Source organism: Rhipicephalus microplus, chromosome 8 (assembly GCF_043290135.1).
Source record: "Rhipicephalus microplus isolate Deutch F79 chromosome 8, USDA_Rmic, whole genome shotgun sequence".
Lineage (NCBI taxonomy): Eukaryota > Metazoa > Arthropoda > Arachnida > Ixodida > Ixodidae > Rhipicephalus > Rhipicephalus microplus.
In genome coordinates this window covers 31877589-31897492 of record NC_134707.1, presented here as the reverse complement: position 1 = coordinate 31897492, position 19904 = coordinate 31877589, and the positions used below count along the sequence as shown (strand labels likewise).

At 46.9% G+C, this 19904-nt stretch overlaps 1 protein-coding gene across 1 annotated transcript in view; it reads left to right on the top strand.

Moving 5' to 3' along the window:
- LOC142768914 (uncharacterized) overlaps positions 1–19904 on the top strand; it is a 50251-nt gene that overhangs the window by 7110 nt on the left and 23237 nt on the right. The window contains exons 2-4 of the mRNA XM_075871465.1: positions 643–767; positions 3781–3843; positions 6215–6336. Coding sequence (XP_075727580.1) covers positions 643–767; positions 3781–3843; positions 6215–6336 — 310 coding nt within the window. The remainder of the gene's footprint in view (positions 1–642; positions 768–3780; positions 3844–6214; positions 6337–19904) is intronic.

Below are 19904 nucleotides of genomic sequence, written 5' to 3'. Positions count from 1 at the left end.
GTATAGAAAAGTGAGTACTTAGAAAGAGCGACACAGAGAGAGAAAAGCATGGAAATAAAGACAGAACGAGAGAAAATGAAGCAAACATAATAAAAACCTTATACAAAAATAGTCACTACAAAGAGAATAAATTAGAGCGCCTTACCAATATATAGTATAGTGTAGTATATTATCTAAAAAGGTGAAAAAAGGGCAGACGAGAGTGTAAGATTTGAGTGAAGTTAGGACTTGTTAGAGGCTCACCAGCTATGCTCTTTCCCAGCCTCGAGCGTTTTGCTGTAAGCTGTGCCATCCTTTTAGATACCTTTATTTTGCGGTAATACCAGCCACGCGGAAGTAAAATAGCAAGAGTCGTAATCCAAAAAAATCCTTCTTCGCTGAAAAGTCTCGACATAACATTAAAAATTTATAAAGCGCTCCAGAAAAACATATTTAAATGATAGTGCAGGTTGTAGAGGAAGGGCACTACGTTCTCTCTTTTTTTTCCCCAGTTCTCCACTGCACCGCGGCACATGGATGATATGAGGCTGTCTTCCGCTCATTCGAATGTTCCCTTTCACAAAAATTCAAGGCTTGGGTTAGCAACATTTTGAGGAGCATTTTACGTGCAACTGGTAACGTAACTTTACCTTCCTATTTCAGGCGGAAAGTCAAACACATCAATTGGGGAAAATATTAGCGTGCACGCTTACGTGTACTATGATACAACTAACGAAACTATGGTGAACAGCTCAATGAAGGACTATTTTGTTGGTATATTCAGCCAGGTAGGTTCATGAAGCCGCACTTAAGGCTAGCGTTTCGTCTTTGGTGGTGAATTTTGTTGAATATTATCACACTAAAATTATCACGAGAGCCCGTTTCTTTATATTCTCAAACCTGCCATGCGGTCTGTCCTGAAAGGAGTCTGAACCTCTTTTCTAAATGGCTACCTTTCTGCGGTAAAAAAAAGTTATTTATTTTAATTTGAATATTTATGCTCGTAGTTATTTATATTCTCGAGTTATATTTAGGTGTTTCCCCTAAAGTAAGAATGAATATAGGAGGCAGCAAAAGGTTACTATGTTTAAATTATTTCTTGAGATGTTAAGAGCTCACTCACTGCAACAGTAAGCAATTATTACCTGCTCAGCAGCAAAAAAATTGAGACAAAAATACTGGTGTGGTGACCTTTCTGAGAATGCCTTTGTTCATATCCATTCATGTGCCACCTGTTTATGCATAGCAAGCAATGTAGCGAGTTTCTACAGCAACATTTAACACCGACGTAAACGGCTGTCTAAAAAGTTTTCAGCGACAAAGAAGGGCTCATCACAGAGTACATACGACGAAGTACAGCCGATTCCATGAGATGGTACATTTCAATGTCGTTATGATCTAAGAAACCTCAGTTTGAGCATCAAGTATATACACAATAGCGAAAAAGGAAATAACAGGCAGCAGGCAGAACATTAAACGTCCAACTCCTAGTTATTTATTAACCACACAGCACATTAACTGGCGTGCCTAGAGTTTACGTGCCACCACACACCTGACAAACTAAACGTGTGACGCAGCAAATGTGACCAATATACCCAGTTATAGAAATTATTCAATAGTGCCAGAGCAAAGGAGTGCTCAAAAGAAGTGTTCTGCGCCACTCCACTGAGACAGAGCAAAGATAAAATGCCCGCTTGATTCTCATTTGACTCGGGTACGAAATTGTATTGCACCTGTATAAGTTGGCTTTTCAGATTTAGAGTCTCTTGTTCTAGCTGTAGTGGTTTCAATTTGTCGTACCAGTGGGTGGCCTGGTGGGTACATTATATTGAGCGAAAATTACAGACACCCAAAACACCACAAGAAGAAGGCAGAGGTACATAAAAAAAGCGTCATGTTATGCGAGCACAAGATAGCATTTTCTATCTACTAGCATCTTCCTTCTTCTTGTGGTGTTTTCGGTGTCTAGAATTTTTCTTCTACTTTGGTTTTCCTAGAATTTTAAAATTAGACTCTTTAGGTACGTATTCCTACAATAGATAACGTGAAATTTGAAGGTAAATAAAAGAAAAACAAATTTTACCATGGGTTTAAATATTCGCAGCGCCACAAGACGGCATTCAGGTAAATCTTATAGTATGACCTCCGAAATCCTTGCGAATACGAGTCTCGAAACGAAAGTTGACACTTCACATTACTTTTTGTAGCAATACGTACCAAGTGAAGATAGCCATTACAAGTGAAGCAGGGAACATATGGCACCTTATTAGTCGACAGACTGTTTCACGACTCTGACCAGGTTTTTATGATGGAATAAAAAAAAATCACCAATGCTAATGAGAATGTTTCCAATGAGTAGCAGCTTGTTGTCGGCGTTGCCACTTAGGTTTTCGTGGCTGACGGCGCATTGGCATTCGTTTTCATTCAATGCAAAAAGACCGTGTGTGGCCTTGAACACACTTATCCGTAATTGTGATCAGCGTCATTGTTATCGCCGAACTAATTGTTCGGCGATGACAATGACGCGGACAATGACGATGAAATGACAAGTGCTATTTTTAAGGTACTTCGCCCCTAAATGTAGCGGTTTGTAACAAAGCACCAAGCCGTTTAGTTACATGAGCACGGCACGCTCGGGAGTTACTAAGGTCACCGTGGGAAGCCGCGACGTGACCACCTGAGCGCACGCGATCAGTCTGAGGAGCTGCGCGTTTGTTCGAAACTAAAAGCGCTAAATGTCACGAGTCAGGTGGTTGTAGACCATCTACTCCGTAGTATCTCTTTTTTCGTAGCATCAGCTCATTCGCCGGGACGAAGAAGGAAACGCAAGTGCAGTGTGTGACAAAAAATCTTTGTAGCTCCACTCAGACTCAAAGGGTTCTGAAATGCTAGCAGTCAGTAATTTCTGAATATATATGCTTCATTTTTGAATTTAGTTCATAGCTGCATGAAAAAGTTATGCATGACGCCTTTGAATATTCTCTGAATAAAATGTAATCAAAGGAGAAACCAGAGAAAATTCTTATTGCTTCTGGCAGACACATTCTGAGAAAATGATGCTTGGAGATCACAATTTTATTTTATTATATACTTTTAATGGCCTTGGTTTGTTTTTTAATAACTTTTTTCCTTCTTTTCATGCCATGGTCATTATCTACGTCTACTGATGTGAAAACTTCGAACATGCGCTTGTACAACAAGCGATAGTTGCGAGTCGTAATAGACATCTTCATCTCATTGCGCATAGGTTTTCGGTATATTTTTTTTATCTATGACAGCTGCTGAAGCCTTTATAAGGCACTCGTCAACTATCATCAACAATGATTGATTGATTGATTTGTGGCGTTTAACGTCTCAAAACCACCATATGAATATGAGAGTGGAGGGCTCCGGAAATTTTGACCACCTGTGGTTCTTTAACGTGCACCCAAATCTGAGCACACGGGTCTACGACATTTCCGCCTCCATCAGAAATGCAGCCGCCGGGATTTGAACCAACTACATGCGGGTCAGCAGCCGAGTACCTTAGCCACTCAACAATGAAGGATGTTTGCGAAATGAAGGAATGAACTTTTTCTGAATGAGCGAAAGGAGAGTGCTAGAAGCTTTCAAATAGAAGGCGACGAAATCCAAAGTTTTTCGTGTGGATATGAAATCAAATGCACCCTACTTTGCTAGTAGAAGAGAATAGATTGAGATATCTTAGTCAACTTCTTCACAAAAGAAAAAAATGACCGAAGAAATAGTCAGACCTTTGAAACCAACTAAATTGCTGAATAAACCCGCTTCTTTTTGTTTCAGGTTCAACAGTACTTTCACAATCACTCTGTAATGGTTAATATCTCTGTCAAAGATGTGGCTCAGGTAAGTATGCCTATAGAGTAAAATAAAGGAAATTATTACGAAGTTAATTACCGGTACCATATTCTTGCACTACGAAGTGCGATTGCAAGGTTTGTCCAAAAATTACTGTCAGTGGCTAATGTTTTTCTTTCTTTCTTTCTTTCTTTCTTTCTTTCTTTCTTTCTTCCTTCCTTTCTTTCTTTCCAATAGAAAGGCCTTACACTATGGCAGGAGTCAAGATAACAGCTTCTAAATTAATAACCTGTAAAGCGGCTGTACTCACAACAAGGCGCGGCCACTCAATATTGGTGGAGGGGAACTCAACTTATGCACGTGTAGTCGCAGTGTCATGCTCCACCAACTGTAAAGTCAAGCGATGCTTTTTTTGTGAAATTCGTTTCACTTCCCGTGCAACATACGTTGGAAAACAGGATTGTCATAAATTTTTTTAAAGCATCACCAGACAGACGAGAAAATTATTTGTTATTATTACACTTGACCATAATCTAGGTCATACCGTCTAGTGTACTTTGAATACATGCCTTTTAGAAAGTTGCAAACAGGTTAGCGGTGAACACCGCGCTGGACAGGAGTAAACGGCCTTCACGATTGAAAATGTGTCAGTTGACACCACCTTTACCGTGACCCACTTCTGTGTCGATACAATGTGCCGATAGTTCTCTTACTGGTCCATATTCCCGACGTGGATCCTCCAGATTTGTTTCTTCCTCCACGCTCGAAAAACTTTGTGAAAGAACCCTACTTCACTACGCCTGAGGCTTTCACGACACCATAAGTAATCACGAGTACTCCGGGGGAGATGTATCGTAGCACCTTTGAAGCCTGTAAATTTTATTTCAATTGATATAAAATCACAGGAGGAGCCAAATTCGAAACTTCTCACCGTTTTGTACTGATGTGATGAATACATATTTTTCAATCGTCTCATTCACTTTACCTAGCAGTCATCCATTGTACGTGTATTCTGGTGGGAACTACTCGTTATAATTCAAATGGTGTGAATTGTGTCAAAGCTAATTGCTTGTAAACTTGTTGCCAACGCAGAACATATAAGGTTTCCGCAATTATTTATTCGTGCTCCTTTTTACCGTGGTCTCACGTCTGATCATGAAGACACCACTCGACAGGTATTCTGACACAAGTAAAGTTGTCAATGAGTTATTTAAAGATGTATTCGACTTAAGAATTCAGGAGTGATAGTAAACATTCTGGCTCTTAGTGTTTCCTTTCGCTTATGTAAAACTTTCCGAAGGCATTCGATAGGCTTGCAGATTGAATGCTAGATGCACTAATGACAGCCTTACACTTACATATTATTTTTTGATCAATGCATAGCGATTTAATCGAAAAAAGTGTGTTAGCATTGACGAACCTAGTTCACAGTTCTTGAAAGTGCTCTCAGGAGTTGCGCAGGTGTCCACACTGGAACCACAACATTTTATTACTCATATTAACGGCACTGAAAACGCATGTGACCCGTGTGTATTTTTGAAGTTCATGCTCGAACGATTCGGGAACATGGTGTAAAGGCATAACTAAGTACTTAGTACTAAGCCTAGGTGGCACATAAAGCCATCGCTAAGTCTTGCGTTGAGGCGAAGTCGATGTTAGACTGTCGTAAGCTGACGAGGCAGGTTATCGGGAAGTCTCAATTTCACGTCAGGGGTTATGGAACAAAACAAAACTCCTGAGATAAAAGATCGCGATTGCAAAAGCAAACAGGAGTAATTAGTTGCCATTAGTGAGATATCTTGTTTGCTCAAGTATGTGCTCCAAACTTTACTTGAATTTAGGCCTCTATGAGCAGTCAGTTTTGTGTATGCTGCAGAAAGCCGGACACCCATGGTGTGGCAAGAGGGGTGTCTCAACAGCAATGAAACACACTTTGTTACATTGCTAGGAATTCACAGGATAACTAAGTTCCCAAAGTAATATACGATCATGCTCTCAAGCACTGCCAAAATATGAGAAAATACTTGCACAACTCTTCTTCTAAGCAACATAAAATTTCGAAATGCCACCGCAGGTCTTCGGAGAACATTGATTTAAAAATAAGCTGTCAAGTAACCTAAATCACAACCGCTGGACGACAATGATAGCTTTGCTTTGCCTTCCTTGCTTTTCCTCATTTTGTATATTTCGGGCATTTCAATCCTAAATCGTACTTCTTTCGTGTTGGTGATTATATGAGCACTGACAGAACTTTGTGTTTTCACGAAATAGATTTTCTCTCTTTTCACATAGCATTCATGCCAAAATTGATAGCGACAAAAATCTCTCCAATGGGTTACAATGCCGACAATTGTATGCTTCATATAAAAATTGCTAGACACACTGACCTGTAAAAATTGCTGTTTTTGCACATTTACAGAAAAATTTTACGGTAGGTTACGAGAACGAACACTTTGATTATAACAAAACACTGCAGAATCTTACAAGCTATGGAAGCTCTTTGCAACGGCCTAATAACAGTATATTTTACTATTTTACATGGTAAGCAAAAAATATTTTTATACATCAAGCCTCTCAGTATCTCGTAGATCATGACATTGTTTTCGCATAGTTATTTAGAATAAAACTTGGTAATTTAAGATGGCTGCAACCAAATGCGGTCATTGAAAGCTAGTCTCTCCTCTCTCTCTCTCTCTCTCTCTCTCTCTCTATATATATATATATATATATATATATATATATATATATATATATATATATATATATATATATATATATATAGTAAAATAAAAATAGAGGTGGTGTTGTACGTCGAGAAAGGTTCAGACGCAGCTTGGCAAAATGTGCTTTATCAGGCAGGTCTGGCTAATGGCGAGCGGCGTGCGCGAGCTACTACTACAGCCACCGATCATCATCGTCTTTTTCATTACCAGCGCTGCGTCCGTTATTCAGATTCATTACAATTACTCCCCGCGAAATGAGGAGCCATCCTGGCGACCTATGGACAAGTAAACATGGGAGGGTCGTAGCAGGGCTTAAGTCTCGAGACGTGGACAATTTCCTGGCCACGACGACGTTGGTCAGAAGATGGTTCCAGTGGCTCAATGAGGTAATTCACAGGTGACGTTTTTTGTAGCACACGATATGGGCCGTGATACTTGGGGACCAACTTGTTAGAAAGGCCAGGTGTAGCAGAAGGGACATGCAGCCAGACGAGTGAACCTGGATTGTAGGAAGTAGTTATTTGATGCGTCATGATGGTCCTTTTGGCGTTCTTGGTCTTGGGTTGTGAATGATCTTGCCAGTTGGCGGCATTTTTGGGCGTATGTAGCGACTTGAGACAAAGTCGTGGACTCTGAGGAGTCAGGTTTGTACGAAAGAATGGTGTCCATTGTGCAAGAAGGTTCGCGTCCTTAAAGGAGGAAAAAAGGAGAGAAGCCAGTAGTGCTTTGAATGGAGGTATTATAGGTGAACGTGATAAATGGGAACACTTGGTCCCAAATGGAGTGGTCTGACGAGATATACATAGACAGCATGTCACCAAGGGTGCGGTTGAAGCGCTCTGTCATTCCATTGGTCTGGGGATTATAGGCGCTTGTATTGCGGGAAACGACGTGGCACTCACGCAGCAATGCTGTGATGACGTCTGACAAGAATACGCGACCACGATCGCTCAGTAACTCCCGAGGTGCTCCATGACGTAATACGATGTTGTGAAGTACGAAAGTCGCAACGTCTTTTGCTGTAGACGAGGGAAGGGATGAAGTTTCGGCATACCGCGTGAGATGGTCGACGGCAACTATGATTCAGCAGTTACCGTCAGCAGTGTTGGGAAGGGGACTATAGATATCGATGCTTGATTGATTGATTGATTTGTGGGGTTTAACGTCCCAAAACCACTATATGATATTGAGAGACGCCATAGTGGAGCACTCCGGAAATTTTGACTACCTGGGGTTCTTTAACGTGCACCCAAATTTGAGCACACGGGCATACGACATTTCTGCCTCCATCGGAAATGCAGCCGCCGCAGCCGGGATTCGATCCCGCAACTTGCGGGTCAGCAGCCGAGTACCTTAGCCACTAGACCACCGCGGCGGGGCTAGATATCGATGCCGACACGGTCGAATGGTCGGGATGGGTGTGGTAAGGGTAGCAAGGTACCGCTCGCGTGATAAAAGGGAGTTTTTCGTCTCTGGCACGTCGAGCAGGCCCGAACTTATTGTCGTATAAAACGGTACATGTCACTCCAGTAATATCGGAGACGTATGCGAGATTAGTCTTCAGAAAACCTGCGTGGCCACATTGGGGGTCGTCATGAAACGTGGAACAAATTTCGGATCGCAGATGACGTAGAATCACGAGTAGCCACTGACGTCCACCGGGTGCGTAGTTGCGTCGGTACAGCACGTCGTCGCGAGTGGCGAAGTGCTCGACTTGCCGACGCAATGCGCGAGAAGGGAGCAAAGCCGTCCGCCCAGCCAGGATGTCTCGAATCGAAGCAACCCAAGGGTCTTGCGTTGCTCAGATGGCATGTCGGCGATGGTGACGGCAGTGGCATCACAGGTTAGACTTTCGCAGCAGTCCGGGTCAGGGGTAGAGGCGAACAGGATAGGGCGTCTGTGTCCGAATGTTTGCGGCTGGAGCGATAGACCACGTGTATATTATATTCTTGGAGGCGTTATGCCCATCGGGCGAGGCGACCGCTTGGATCCTTCAGTGACGACAACCAGCAGAGGGCGTGGTGGTCAGTCACGACGTCAAAAGGGCGCCCGTACACGTAAGGTCAAAATTTCTCTATCGCCCAAATAATGGCGAGTCATTCCTTTTCAGTGACGTGATAGTTGATTTCGGCTTTGCTAAGAGTTCGGCTTGCGTAGGCAACCACGTACTCTTGGAAGCCGTCTATCTTCTGTGCAAGAATAGCGCATAGCCGACACCACTAGCGTCGGTGTGGATCTCTGTGGGTGCCGATGGGTCGTAGTGCCGCAGAGTAGGCGGCGAAATGAGGAGGCGGCGCAGTTCATTGAAAGAATCGTCACAGGTGGCAGACGAGGCTGAAAGGTCTCTAGAGCCGGCGAGGAGCTTGGTCAAAGGAGCGATGATCGTCGCGAAATTGCGGACGAAGCGCCGGAAGTAAGAGCAAAGGCCTATGAAGCTTCGGAGCTCTTTCATGGTGGTCGGTTAGGGAAACGCTGAAACGGCTGTAAGTTTGACAGGGTCAGGAAGAATGCCGTCTTTTGAAACCACGTGGCGAAGGATCGTAAGCTTTCGAGCGACGAAATGGCACTTCTTCAGATTCAGTTGCAGCCCCGCGGCAGAAATACACGCAAGGACTTTCTCGAGGCGGGTTACATGGTTTGCGAAATCAGTTGAAAAGACGACAATGTCATCTAAATAACAAAGGCAAACGTTCCATTTGAGGCCTCGAAGGGTAGAGTCTATCATCCACTCGAAAGTAGCTGGCGCGTTGCAGAGGCCGAAGGGCATGACTGTGAAATCGTAAGGCCCGTCGGGCGTGATGAAAGCTGTTTTTTCGCGATCGGCCTCTGCCATGGGTACCTGCCAGTATCCAGAGCGCAGATCTAAAGAAGATAAAAATTCGGCTCCCTGTAGGCAGTCCAAGGCATCGCCAATGCGTGGCAGCGGATAGACATCTTTGCGCGTGATTCGGTTGAGACGTCGGTATTCCACGCAAAACCTGATGAATCCGTCCTTCTTCTTCACCAACACAACTGGAGAGGCCAAAGGGCTGTTTGACGGTTCGATTATGCCACGTGTCAGCATGTCATCAACCTGTTCATTGATGGCACGGCGTTCGGTAGTTGACACACGATATGGACGCTGCCGTAATGGCATCTCTTGACCGGTATCTATACGGTGAACAACAGATGACGCTCGACTTAAGAAAGGCTGATTGTGGTCAAACGAGGCTCGAAAACTCCGTAGGAGCTTGGTTAGCTGTTTCTGCTGCCCAGGCGTGAGGTTGCAATCAATTTATTTGTGGAAAACATCCATAGGTTCATTAGCGTCAGTTGCGGGTGTAATGGCACAAGTCGGTAAAAGTGGCTTGTCTGGATAGATCGCGTCTTCGAAAATACAATTTAAGGTCTCGAGGCTTCCCAGACACTCGCCGCGTAGCAGGATGTACGGACAAGCAGAAACGATGCACGCATAAAGTACCGCCGAACCATTGGAAAAGTTGATGACGGCAAACGGGAGGACGATGGTTCGGTGTTGCACACTAGCTATAGTTGGTTGGAACAGGAGCGTTGAGTTAGTGGCAGCAGGGGAAAACACAGGCACTAGGATGGCGGACAACAGCGCGATGCGGACTTCAGCTGCGGCCAACACTTTCGAGGGACTGTGGTGGTCGATATAAAGGCACGGATTCGTCAACGTGAGTTCAGCACGAGCGCAGTCGACGAGAGCCTGATGGGTAGAAAGGAAATCCCATCCTAGTATGACGTCGTAAGATGAACGTGGGAGAACAACAAAGTTGACGGCGTGCGTACCAAACATCTTGAAGAACGCGTGCTGTGCACTGAGCTGTCGGTGCGATGAAATGGGAGGTGGCTGTATGCAGGACAACATTCGTAAGCGGCGTTGTAACTTTTCTCAAATCGCGACAGTTTTTCACTAATTACAGAAACGACGGCGCCTGTGTTGACAAGTGCACGTACAGCAACACCTTCTACAAGCACATCAATTTCGTTGGTAGGCAAACAGGAGGTCTTAGAAAGTTCGACAACGACGCAGTTCTTGCCTCCGGAACTGCGGCTGTCAGTTTTCCTCTCGAGCGGGGCTCGTTCGCCGAAGCATCGGGGAGACAGATCGGCGACGGGTTGGTAATGACCGGCGAGAATCGACAGGGCGTCGTGGGGACAATGAGTCAGTGATAGGAGAAGATGGTCGCTGGGGATTCCGGGCAGCCTGGTAATTTGCAGAATTCCCATGGTCTGGAGGCTGGAAGTTGCGACGGCGACAGTAGCGTCCGATATGAACCACGAAACCGCATGCGAAACAGATGGGTCGATTATCCAAGGTGCACCACGGGTTAACGACAGAAGGTGCAGGGAGCGAAACGGGATGGGGTGCCGTGTATGTAGGCAGCGTCGTAGGGTAGGCGGACCCGGTGCCCCGGTATGCGCCAGAGACATGTGGGGCTGGGGGTCTAGCAACGACGGCAGCGTAGGTCAGAGGCGTAGGGACAGATGGCGATAGAGGCAGCGCCTGCGTGACCTGAGTCTCAATGACTTGCGTAGACGTGGGTCTAACGAGGTCACTGGCGCAGGTGCTTCGGCCACAAGAGAAAGCTGACGCGCAACTTCTTCACGAATGAATTGTTTGATGTGGGGCAGTAAGATGGTGTGATCAGCAGCGACGTCGTGCACGAGGGCGGAAACTTCAGCCGTATCTTCAGCGGCCCTGTGCGTCGAGACACGCTGCTTACGCAACTCGTCGTACTCCTGACAGAGCTGGACAACATCGTTGATGGTCTGTGGATTCCTAGCGACGAGCTTCTGGAAGAAATCGTCGTCAACTCCTTTTATGATGTGCTTTATTTTGTTGTGTTCGGTTAGAGATTTATCGACGCACTGGCGAAGAGACAAGATATCTTCAATGTAATTTGTAAAGGTCTCGCCCCAGCGCTGGACTCGACTACGGAGACGTTGTTCCGCGCGAAGCCAGCGCACGGCGAGACGACCGAAGACCGCAGCGATGGTGGTCTTGAAGGCGGACCAGTTGGTGATTTCGCCTTCGTGGTTCTTGAACCCGATGCTGGCCACATCAGCGAGGTAAAAGCGCACGTTTGTGAGCTGGTCGCAGGCGTTCCACTTGTTGAAGTGCTTACGATTTCGTACTCGACGAGCCAGTCTTCGATGTCTTGTTCGTCGTTGCCGCGAAAAATTGGTGGGTTGCATTGCCTAGGCACGCCAGTACAGTAGACTGTCGTTGGTAAGGCAGCTTGAGAAGGGCCAGGAGCAGTCATGGTGAACGGTAAGGGTAGCGTCCGATTGTGAAGTTCCAGGTTGATGGGAACCCCAGCTCCTCCACCACTTAAAATAGAGGTGTTGTACGTCGAGAAAGGTTCAGACGCAACTTGGCAAAGTGTGCTTTATTAGGCAGGTCTGGCTAATGGCGAGCGGCGTGCGTGAGCTACTACTACAGCCACCGATCATCCTCGTCTTCTTCATTACCAGCAGAGCGTCCGTTATTCAGATTTATTACAATATATATATATATATATATATATATATATATATATATATATATATATATATATATATATATATATATATATATATATATATATATATATATATATATATATATATATATATATATATATATTGTTGCGGTACAACGCGAATAAAACACAGATACACCTTGGGACGACGAAAGCAGCGTGTCCTCAACAGCTCAGTCACAAGATCGTCTTCTTCAGCCTCGAGAGAAGCTAGAGACCCACTACCTCGTGCCCACTAAATGCCCCATCATTGTTATCGTCCACATGTAGACACGCGTCATTTGCCTCTCTCCCAAAGAGCATCGCCCCGATGCGCAGTCTGTAATGCAGTTTTTTTTCTAAATTAAAGTATCATGCAATCACTCGCTGACGTAGGGTTTCATGCGGACTACGTGAACGAGTTCAGGATGGTGCTGGCGACGCCTTGTACTATACGAACAGTCGGGAATAACTTCGTAAGTGACATCGCTCAGTCGTCGCACAACTAGGTAAGGTCCTAAGTATCTTCTTAAGAGTTTTTCGGAAAGTCGTCGTTTTCGTATGGGCGTCCAAACCCATACTTTGTCGCCAGTTTGGTAGACGACTGTTCTCCGGTGAGCATTGTAGCGGCCTGCATCGTAGTCTTGCTGCTGGCTGATCCGTAAACATGCAAGTTGCCTAGCTTCTTCTGCGCGTTCTGTAAACGTGTCGGTGTGTTGGACGATGTCGTCGCCTTCGTGCGGTAACATTGCATCTAACATGGTTCGTACTTCCCGTCCATGAACGAGGCTGAAAGGTGTCATGCGGGTCGTTTCTTGCTTGGCCGTGTTGTATGCAAACGTTATGTAAGGCAAGATTGTATCCCAATTTTTGTGTTCGACGTCAACGTACATCGAAAGCATGTCTTCAATGGTTTTGTTTAGACGCTCTGTCAGCCCGTTCGTTTGTGGGTGGTATGCGGTGGTCTTACGATGCGTTGTTCCACTCAGCATCAAAACATGGTCCAAAAGAGCTGCTGTAAATGCGGTTCCTCTGTCTGTGATTACGACGGTTGGTGCACCATGCCTCAGTACAACATTCTCGTTAAAAAATCTTGCCACCTCCGCTGCTGTACCTCTCTGGATAGCCTTTGTCTCGGCATAACGGGTCAAATAATCCGTCGCGACGATAACCCATCGGTTGCCTGCAGTAGAAGTAGGAAGTGGGCCCAAAATGTCCATGCCGATCTGATGGAATGGAGTTATTGGGACCTGTACGGGTTGCAGGAGGCAAGCTGGTTTAGTTGGCGGTGACTTGCGTCGCTGGCAGTCGAGACAGGTACGAACGTGGTGCTTCACGGCTGTGGTTAGTCTTGGCCAGTAATACCTTTGCTGTACCCTGGCCAACGTTCTTGTGTAACCCAAGTGGCCAGAGGTAACCTCGTTGTGGCATGCTTTCAGTACTTCGGTGCGAAGGGCTGCTGGGATGACGAGCAGATAGGCAGATCCCGTCGACGAAAAATATCTTTTATAGAGTACTCCGCCACGTAAACAAAATGATGACAACGCTCTTGCGAAAACTCTTGGCGCCTTCCGAGATCTGCCATCCAAGTAGGTAATTAAGCCAAGCAACTCAGCGTCGTCTCGTTGTTGCTGCGCAATAGTGGTCGTGTCGAGGACACCAAGAAATGATGTTTCCTTCTCCTCGGGTAGGGTTGCCGACTCAATGGGTGAACGGGACAAACAGTCGGCGTCCATATGTCGCTTTCCTGACTTATGTACGACTGCCATGTTGAATTCCTGCAGCCTGAGACTCCAACGCGCTAATCGGCCGGTAGGGTCTTTAAGATTAGTTAACCAACACAGTGAGTGGTGGTCGCTAATTACTTTGAAGGGGCGGCCATATAAATACGGACGAAATTTCGTAACCGCCCATACCACGGCGAGACATTCCTTCTAAGTCGTGGAGTAATTAGCCTCAGCACGTGTTAACGTTCTGCTTGCGTAAGCGATTACCCTTTCTGCCATCTTGCTGCTGCACAAGCACAGCTCCCAGACCAACATTGCTAGCATCGGTGTGAAGCGTCGTAGGGGCTCTCTCGTCGAAGTGGGCAAGGACTGGGGGTGTTTGTAGTCGCTGGCGAAGATCGTTAAAAGCAGCTTCCTCTTCGTTATTCCACTCAAAGGTGACGTCTTCTCTTTTTAGGCGAGTTAGTGGTGATGCTATGCGTGCGAAGCCCGCGATAAATCGTCGATAATACGCGCAGAGGCCGAGAAAGCGTCTGACAGCCTTTTTATCGGTCGGCATAGGCAACTGTTCTACGGCTGCGATTTTTTCAGGATCGGGACGAATACCAGCATGACTGACGACATGACCAAGAAATCGCAGCTCTTCGTAGCAAAAGTGGCACTTCTGAGGCTTCAACGTCAGGCCCGCGGACTGTATGGCTCGTAAGACCACCTCAAGTCTTTCAACGTGCTCGTCAAACGTCGCGGAAAACACTATGACGTCGTCCAGATATACTAAGCATGTTTTCCACTTCAACCCAGAAAGCAAGGTATCCATGAGTCTTTGAAAGGTAGCAGGGGCTGAGCACAAACCGAATGGCAAGACCTTAAATTCATATAACCCATCTGGTGTCACAAAAGCGGTCTTCTCGCGGTCTCTCGGGTCCACCTCGATTTGCCAATATCCACTCCGCAAGTCCATTGAAGAGAAGTATCGAGCATGTCGAAGTCTGTCGAGAGAGTCGTCTATACGCGGTAGTGGATATACGTCTTTCTTGGTCACCTGATTTAGCTTCCGGTAATCCACACAGAAGCGCAGGCTGCCGTCCTTTTTCTTAACGAGGACTACAGGCGACGCCCAGGGGCTCTGTGAAGGCTGAATGACGTCATCTTCAAGCATTCTGTCTACCTGTTGTATCGCTTCACGTTCTTTTGGAGCCACGCGATAAGGGTTCTGGTGAATAGGTCTCGCCGTTTCCTCGCTAATTATTCGATGCCTGGTTAGAGGCGTGCGGCCAACTCTTGATGTTGTCGAAAAGCAGTCTTGAAATTTGGCCAGTAACTCAAGGAGTCTGCGGCAGTCGTCTTTCGGCAAAGTAATGCTAACGTCCAGAACAGGCGCTGGATCAAGATTTAGCGACTCGTCGACTACCGCCAAGCAGCCTTCGGCATCTATGACATCGTCGAAGTAAGCGACAGCCGTGCCTTTAGGAAGATGCCGGCGCTCAGCACTAAAATTGGTCAGCAGCAAGTCCGTGCGTCCAGCAGCAACTCTGACGATACCTCGTGCGTCAGAAATACCGTGGGTGAAGAGCAGCGAGCTTATTCGGTCCGCAACTCCTTCGGCGTCAAACTGAGCAGCGGCGGCCACAGAAACAAGCGTGCATGACCTCGGAGGGAGAACCACATCGTCGTCAGTAAGACGCAGTTGGTTTGGTCGCGCCTCTGGGGAATTGGGTAAGCCCGAACTGTTGCTAAACGTAATCAAGCTCTTTGGTATGTTGATGACGGCACCATATTCCCGTAAAAAGTCCATGCCGAGAATTACGCCTCTGCAGCATGCGGCGATAACGACGAACGACGCAGTGAAAGGAGAACCTCCGATGTCAATTCTTGCGGTACAACTTCCCGAGGGCATCAATAACTGGCCTCCTGCTGTTCTTATATGAGGGCCCGTCCACGGCGTCTTCACTTTTCTGAGGCTGTCGGCGAGGTCCTGATTGATAATGGAGAAGTCGGCACCAGTGTCGACTAAAGCTGTCACTTTCTGGCCGTCGAGAAGAACACTAAGGTCAGCAGTCACAATTTCAACGTTTTCACGGCTTATCGACTGTATGGCGTCGTGCTGTGGGGGCTTCTTGTCGTTATCTTTATGGCCTGCAACCTCGCCCCCGGAGGTCGCCGCTCTCAGTTTCCCCGGCGCGGGCTAGGTGACCTTCTTGTATTAAGGTTCGCATAGGTGCGGTGGTGCGACAAAGGCGAACGCGCGGGGGACGGAGAGCGGGACTGACGTCTCGGACCAGGAGGGTGAGCAGGCATTGCCTTCTCTGCAGTGGTAGAGCCGTCCTCAAAGTGATAACGGGCTCCATAGAAAGAGGTGTGTCACGGCGCGGAGTGTATTCGTCGATGGCACGTGGACCGTCAAACCAAGGTCGTTGAGGACGGAATGAATCACCTCGATGCCAGCAATGACGGGCAATATGTCCTGCACCTCCGCAGTGAAATCATAGTGAACGCCTGGCCACGGTGCGCCATGCGTCTGTTTTCCGGGTCGGTGGACGCGTCGATGCCCATGTGGTGGCTGCGGATGGCTGGTTGTATGGCTGTAGCGTAGGTGGTTGATGCAGTCTGCTCTTGCGGCGGATACAAAGGGGCCATCGGCACCTGGTGGTACAGCTTCGGCATAGCGGGCAGTGGACGTCGGAGAGCGGCGGCGTAGCTCATAGGACGCTGCTGAGCATCAGGACTACCCGTAGACAACGCTTGGTGGATTTCATCGCATACGACTTCAGCGATCGATGCGATGGGATTTTCAGCAACAGGATTCCGCAACTTCTGCCGTTCCTCGCGAACTATCTCCCTAATCAAGTCTCGCAAGCAGATCTGACTCTCAGACGTCATGGCGATAGCATTGATTGGGACATTGCAGGACATGCGGTCCTATTGCCTGCAGCGTTGATGAAGGGCCCGCTCGATAGCCGTAGCCTCCTTAATGAAGTCAACCACAGTAGTCGGAGGGTTGCGCAGTAGCCCGGCAAAAAGCTGCTCCTTGACACCACGCATGAGGTAACTCAACTTTTTATCTTCCATCACGTGCGGGTTAGCTCGTTGAAAGAGACAAGTCATGTCCTCGGCAAACATTGCAACGGTTTCGTTGGGTTTTTGAACCCGTAGCTCCAATAACTGCTGCGCACGGTCCCTTCTATCGATAATGGCGAAGGTATCGACGAACTTCTCTCGAAAGTCGGGCTAAGCTGACAGATTGCCTTCTCTATTCTCATACCAAGTACGAGCACCGTCGTCAAGGTAGAAATAGGCGCGTGAAAGCTTTTCCTGTTCCGACCAATGATTTACATTGGCAACACGCTCACAGTGGTCAAGCCAGTCGTGAACGTCTTCATGGGCACCGCCACTAAAGCGATCGGGAACGAGGGGTTGAAAGAGGGTCACCTGAGATGGGTGCGTCGGAAAGCTGCCTTGGGGCACCTGTTGCGAGCTTGCGTTGGCCATTGGTTGAGCTGTGCGGTGCCTAGCAGGTTTCCGCGAGTGAGTCAGCTCTGGCGCGAGGCCTCGCAACCGTCGACTGGAGCGATGCACCGGTGTTTCTACAGGTGACAATGCGTTTGGACTCGATGAGCGGCTCCCAGCGGGCGTGTGGAGCATCAGACAGGGTTGCGGCCCAGCACCTGCACCAGTGTCGCGGTACAACGCGAATAAAACACAGATACACCTTGGGACGACGAAAGCAGCGTGTCCTCAACAGCTCAGTCACAAGATCGTCTTCTTCAGCCTCGAGAGAAGCTAGAGGCCCACTACCTCGTGCCCACTAAATGCCCCATCATCGTTATCGTCCACACACACATATATATATATATATATATATATTTATATATATATATATATATATTTATATATATATATATATATATATATATATATATATATATATATATATATATATATATATATATATATATATATATATATATATATATATATATATATATATGTGACGCTATGATGAATGGGCGATGTGGCCTGGCTCATACGCCATGTTTATTTCATTCTGACTTCTTCCTTCTCTGCCTCTACTACTCATCGCTTGATACGTCACACGATTCCCCCGCCCACCGGAAGAAGTCGCGTCAGTTGAACAGAACTGAAAACTGAACATGCACGGCTTAGAACTGAACACTGTCAAAAAGAGATCATTTCAAGTCCGAGGAAGTTTCCGTTAACACACTATAGCTTCACAGGAGAGGACAGCAATCCGGGGTATAAAGTACAGCTCTGGAGGGCAAGGCTAGCTGTTGCGCTCTGGACGACATAAGCATGCTTTGAGCGTGAAATCAGATGGAAACACAGCCGGTATTCTTGCGATGAATGAACGTGGTGTGATGGCCTTGAAGCATTGGATGGATGATTTGCGCTGGTGTCGTGCTATTTGTCTTGATTGGAACCCATGCGGCGCCACCCGTTTGCGTGCTTGTTGAACGAGGCTGGTGTGGTAATTTCTGCGTCCTTGCGGAATACTGGGTATGGTTTGGCGCCTTTTTCTACGTTGTATGTCGTGTTGCCTGAGTTTTGATCTCGACTGGAGAAAGCTTACGCGACGTCCCTTGGGAAAATATCCTGGATTCGATGCTTTCTTTGTTTCGAGTGAGAAATCTTGAACATGTCGTCGGTTTGGTTGACACGTTTGTAAACGGCTTTCCATAAACCACGTGTGTTCTTCCGAAGATGATTCTATTCGTCGTCGTCCTTGTTCGTATAGCCCTTGGAATCTCTGTTGTTCTTGGGCTTGCTGGCATTGATGATGTTGCTGCGAAAAGAGCTGAGGTGGCAGCCCTTTTTGACCATGACACTGACTTTCTGGGCAACTGAATGTGGCGTCGAGTGGGCAGGTAGTAGTCTCTATGCTGTTGTGCTGCATTTCGGGTAATGAAGGTAATGCTTCAGAGTTGATAGATACATCAACTGGGGCTTCTTCTTCGCTGTTCGCAGCGAGTGGTTCTTGCGCCTGAATCTGGATGGTAAGTTCAGGGCTTGGCTGAGTATTCTCCGAGCTCCGCCTCTCTATCCCGACCGTTGTGAGCATGCTAGATGTGAGGTGGGCGTTGTGAGCGACGAAAAAGCCAAGTGACGAAAAACCAGGAGGTAGCCCAATTGTGCTAGATGTAAAGTAAGCTGATCCAATGTGTGAAGACTGGCTTTCACTCTTCGAGTCGTCATGGCGTTGTTCGGCATTTTCTCCATGCGTCAGCTGGTCTACCATGAGCAAGGCATCCTTATAAGGCAAGTGGGGAGCGTTAGAAGCGCTTGAAGAACTGCGTGACGAAAACCCAGGTGGTGGACCACGTATTCGAGACGAAGGGTGAAGGGCATCAGGTGGTTGAGCAACGTCTCGTGTCATATGCAGAAGCGATGACTTCGGGAATGCTGTCTTTCGCGCAGAAGGGAGGCGCGCTTGTAGGTTAGGTTTTTCCCAATATACGCATGGCCTTCTGTAAGTAAACTCATGTGCCACTTCGTATTGAGGCAGTTGTCAATTCGCGCTGGGCTTTCGAATGGTTGAGGAATGCTTAAGGAATTGACGATAGTGTGCGGTTGTCTCTACATGGTTGGCAATGAGTAGGTCTTGGTCATAGTTGTTAAAACGGGTAATCATCTCCTCTTTGATTTTTCGCCATGACTCGTCGTTTTCAAAGATGTGGATGAGGTAAAACTTGAATGCCTCACCGGAGATGTAGTCAGTGGTATTCGTGATCATCTCCCGTTCCGACCATGATGCAGCGGCGGCATGGAGCTCGAACAGGTTGAACCAGTCCTGTACGGGTCCGTCGTCCGCTGATCCGGTGTACTTAGGGATGTCAAGGTCGTCTGATGCTGCTGTCATGATGCTTGGTGGTCTTGGTGGTCCGCGTTCTTCTGTGGTCCGCGTTCGGTCACTGCGTCTCGCTGAGGTCTTCGATGATGATGGCCGGGCGATGAAGTGGTTGCGAGGTCTTCATCCTGTCGACTCGTGTGACGCTATGATGGTTGGGCGACGTGGCCTGGCTTATACGCCATGTTTATTCCATTCTGACTTCTTCTTTCTCTGCCTCTACTACTCATCGCTTGATACGTCATATATATATATATATATATATATATATATATATATATATATATAT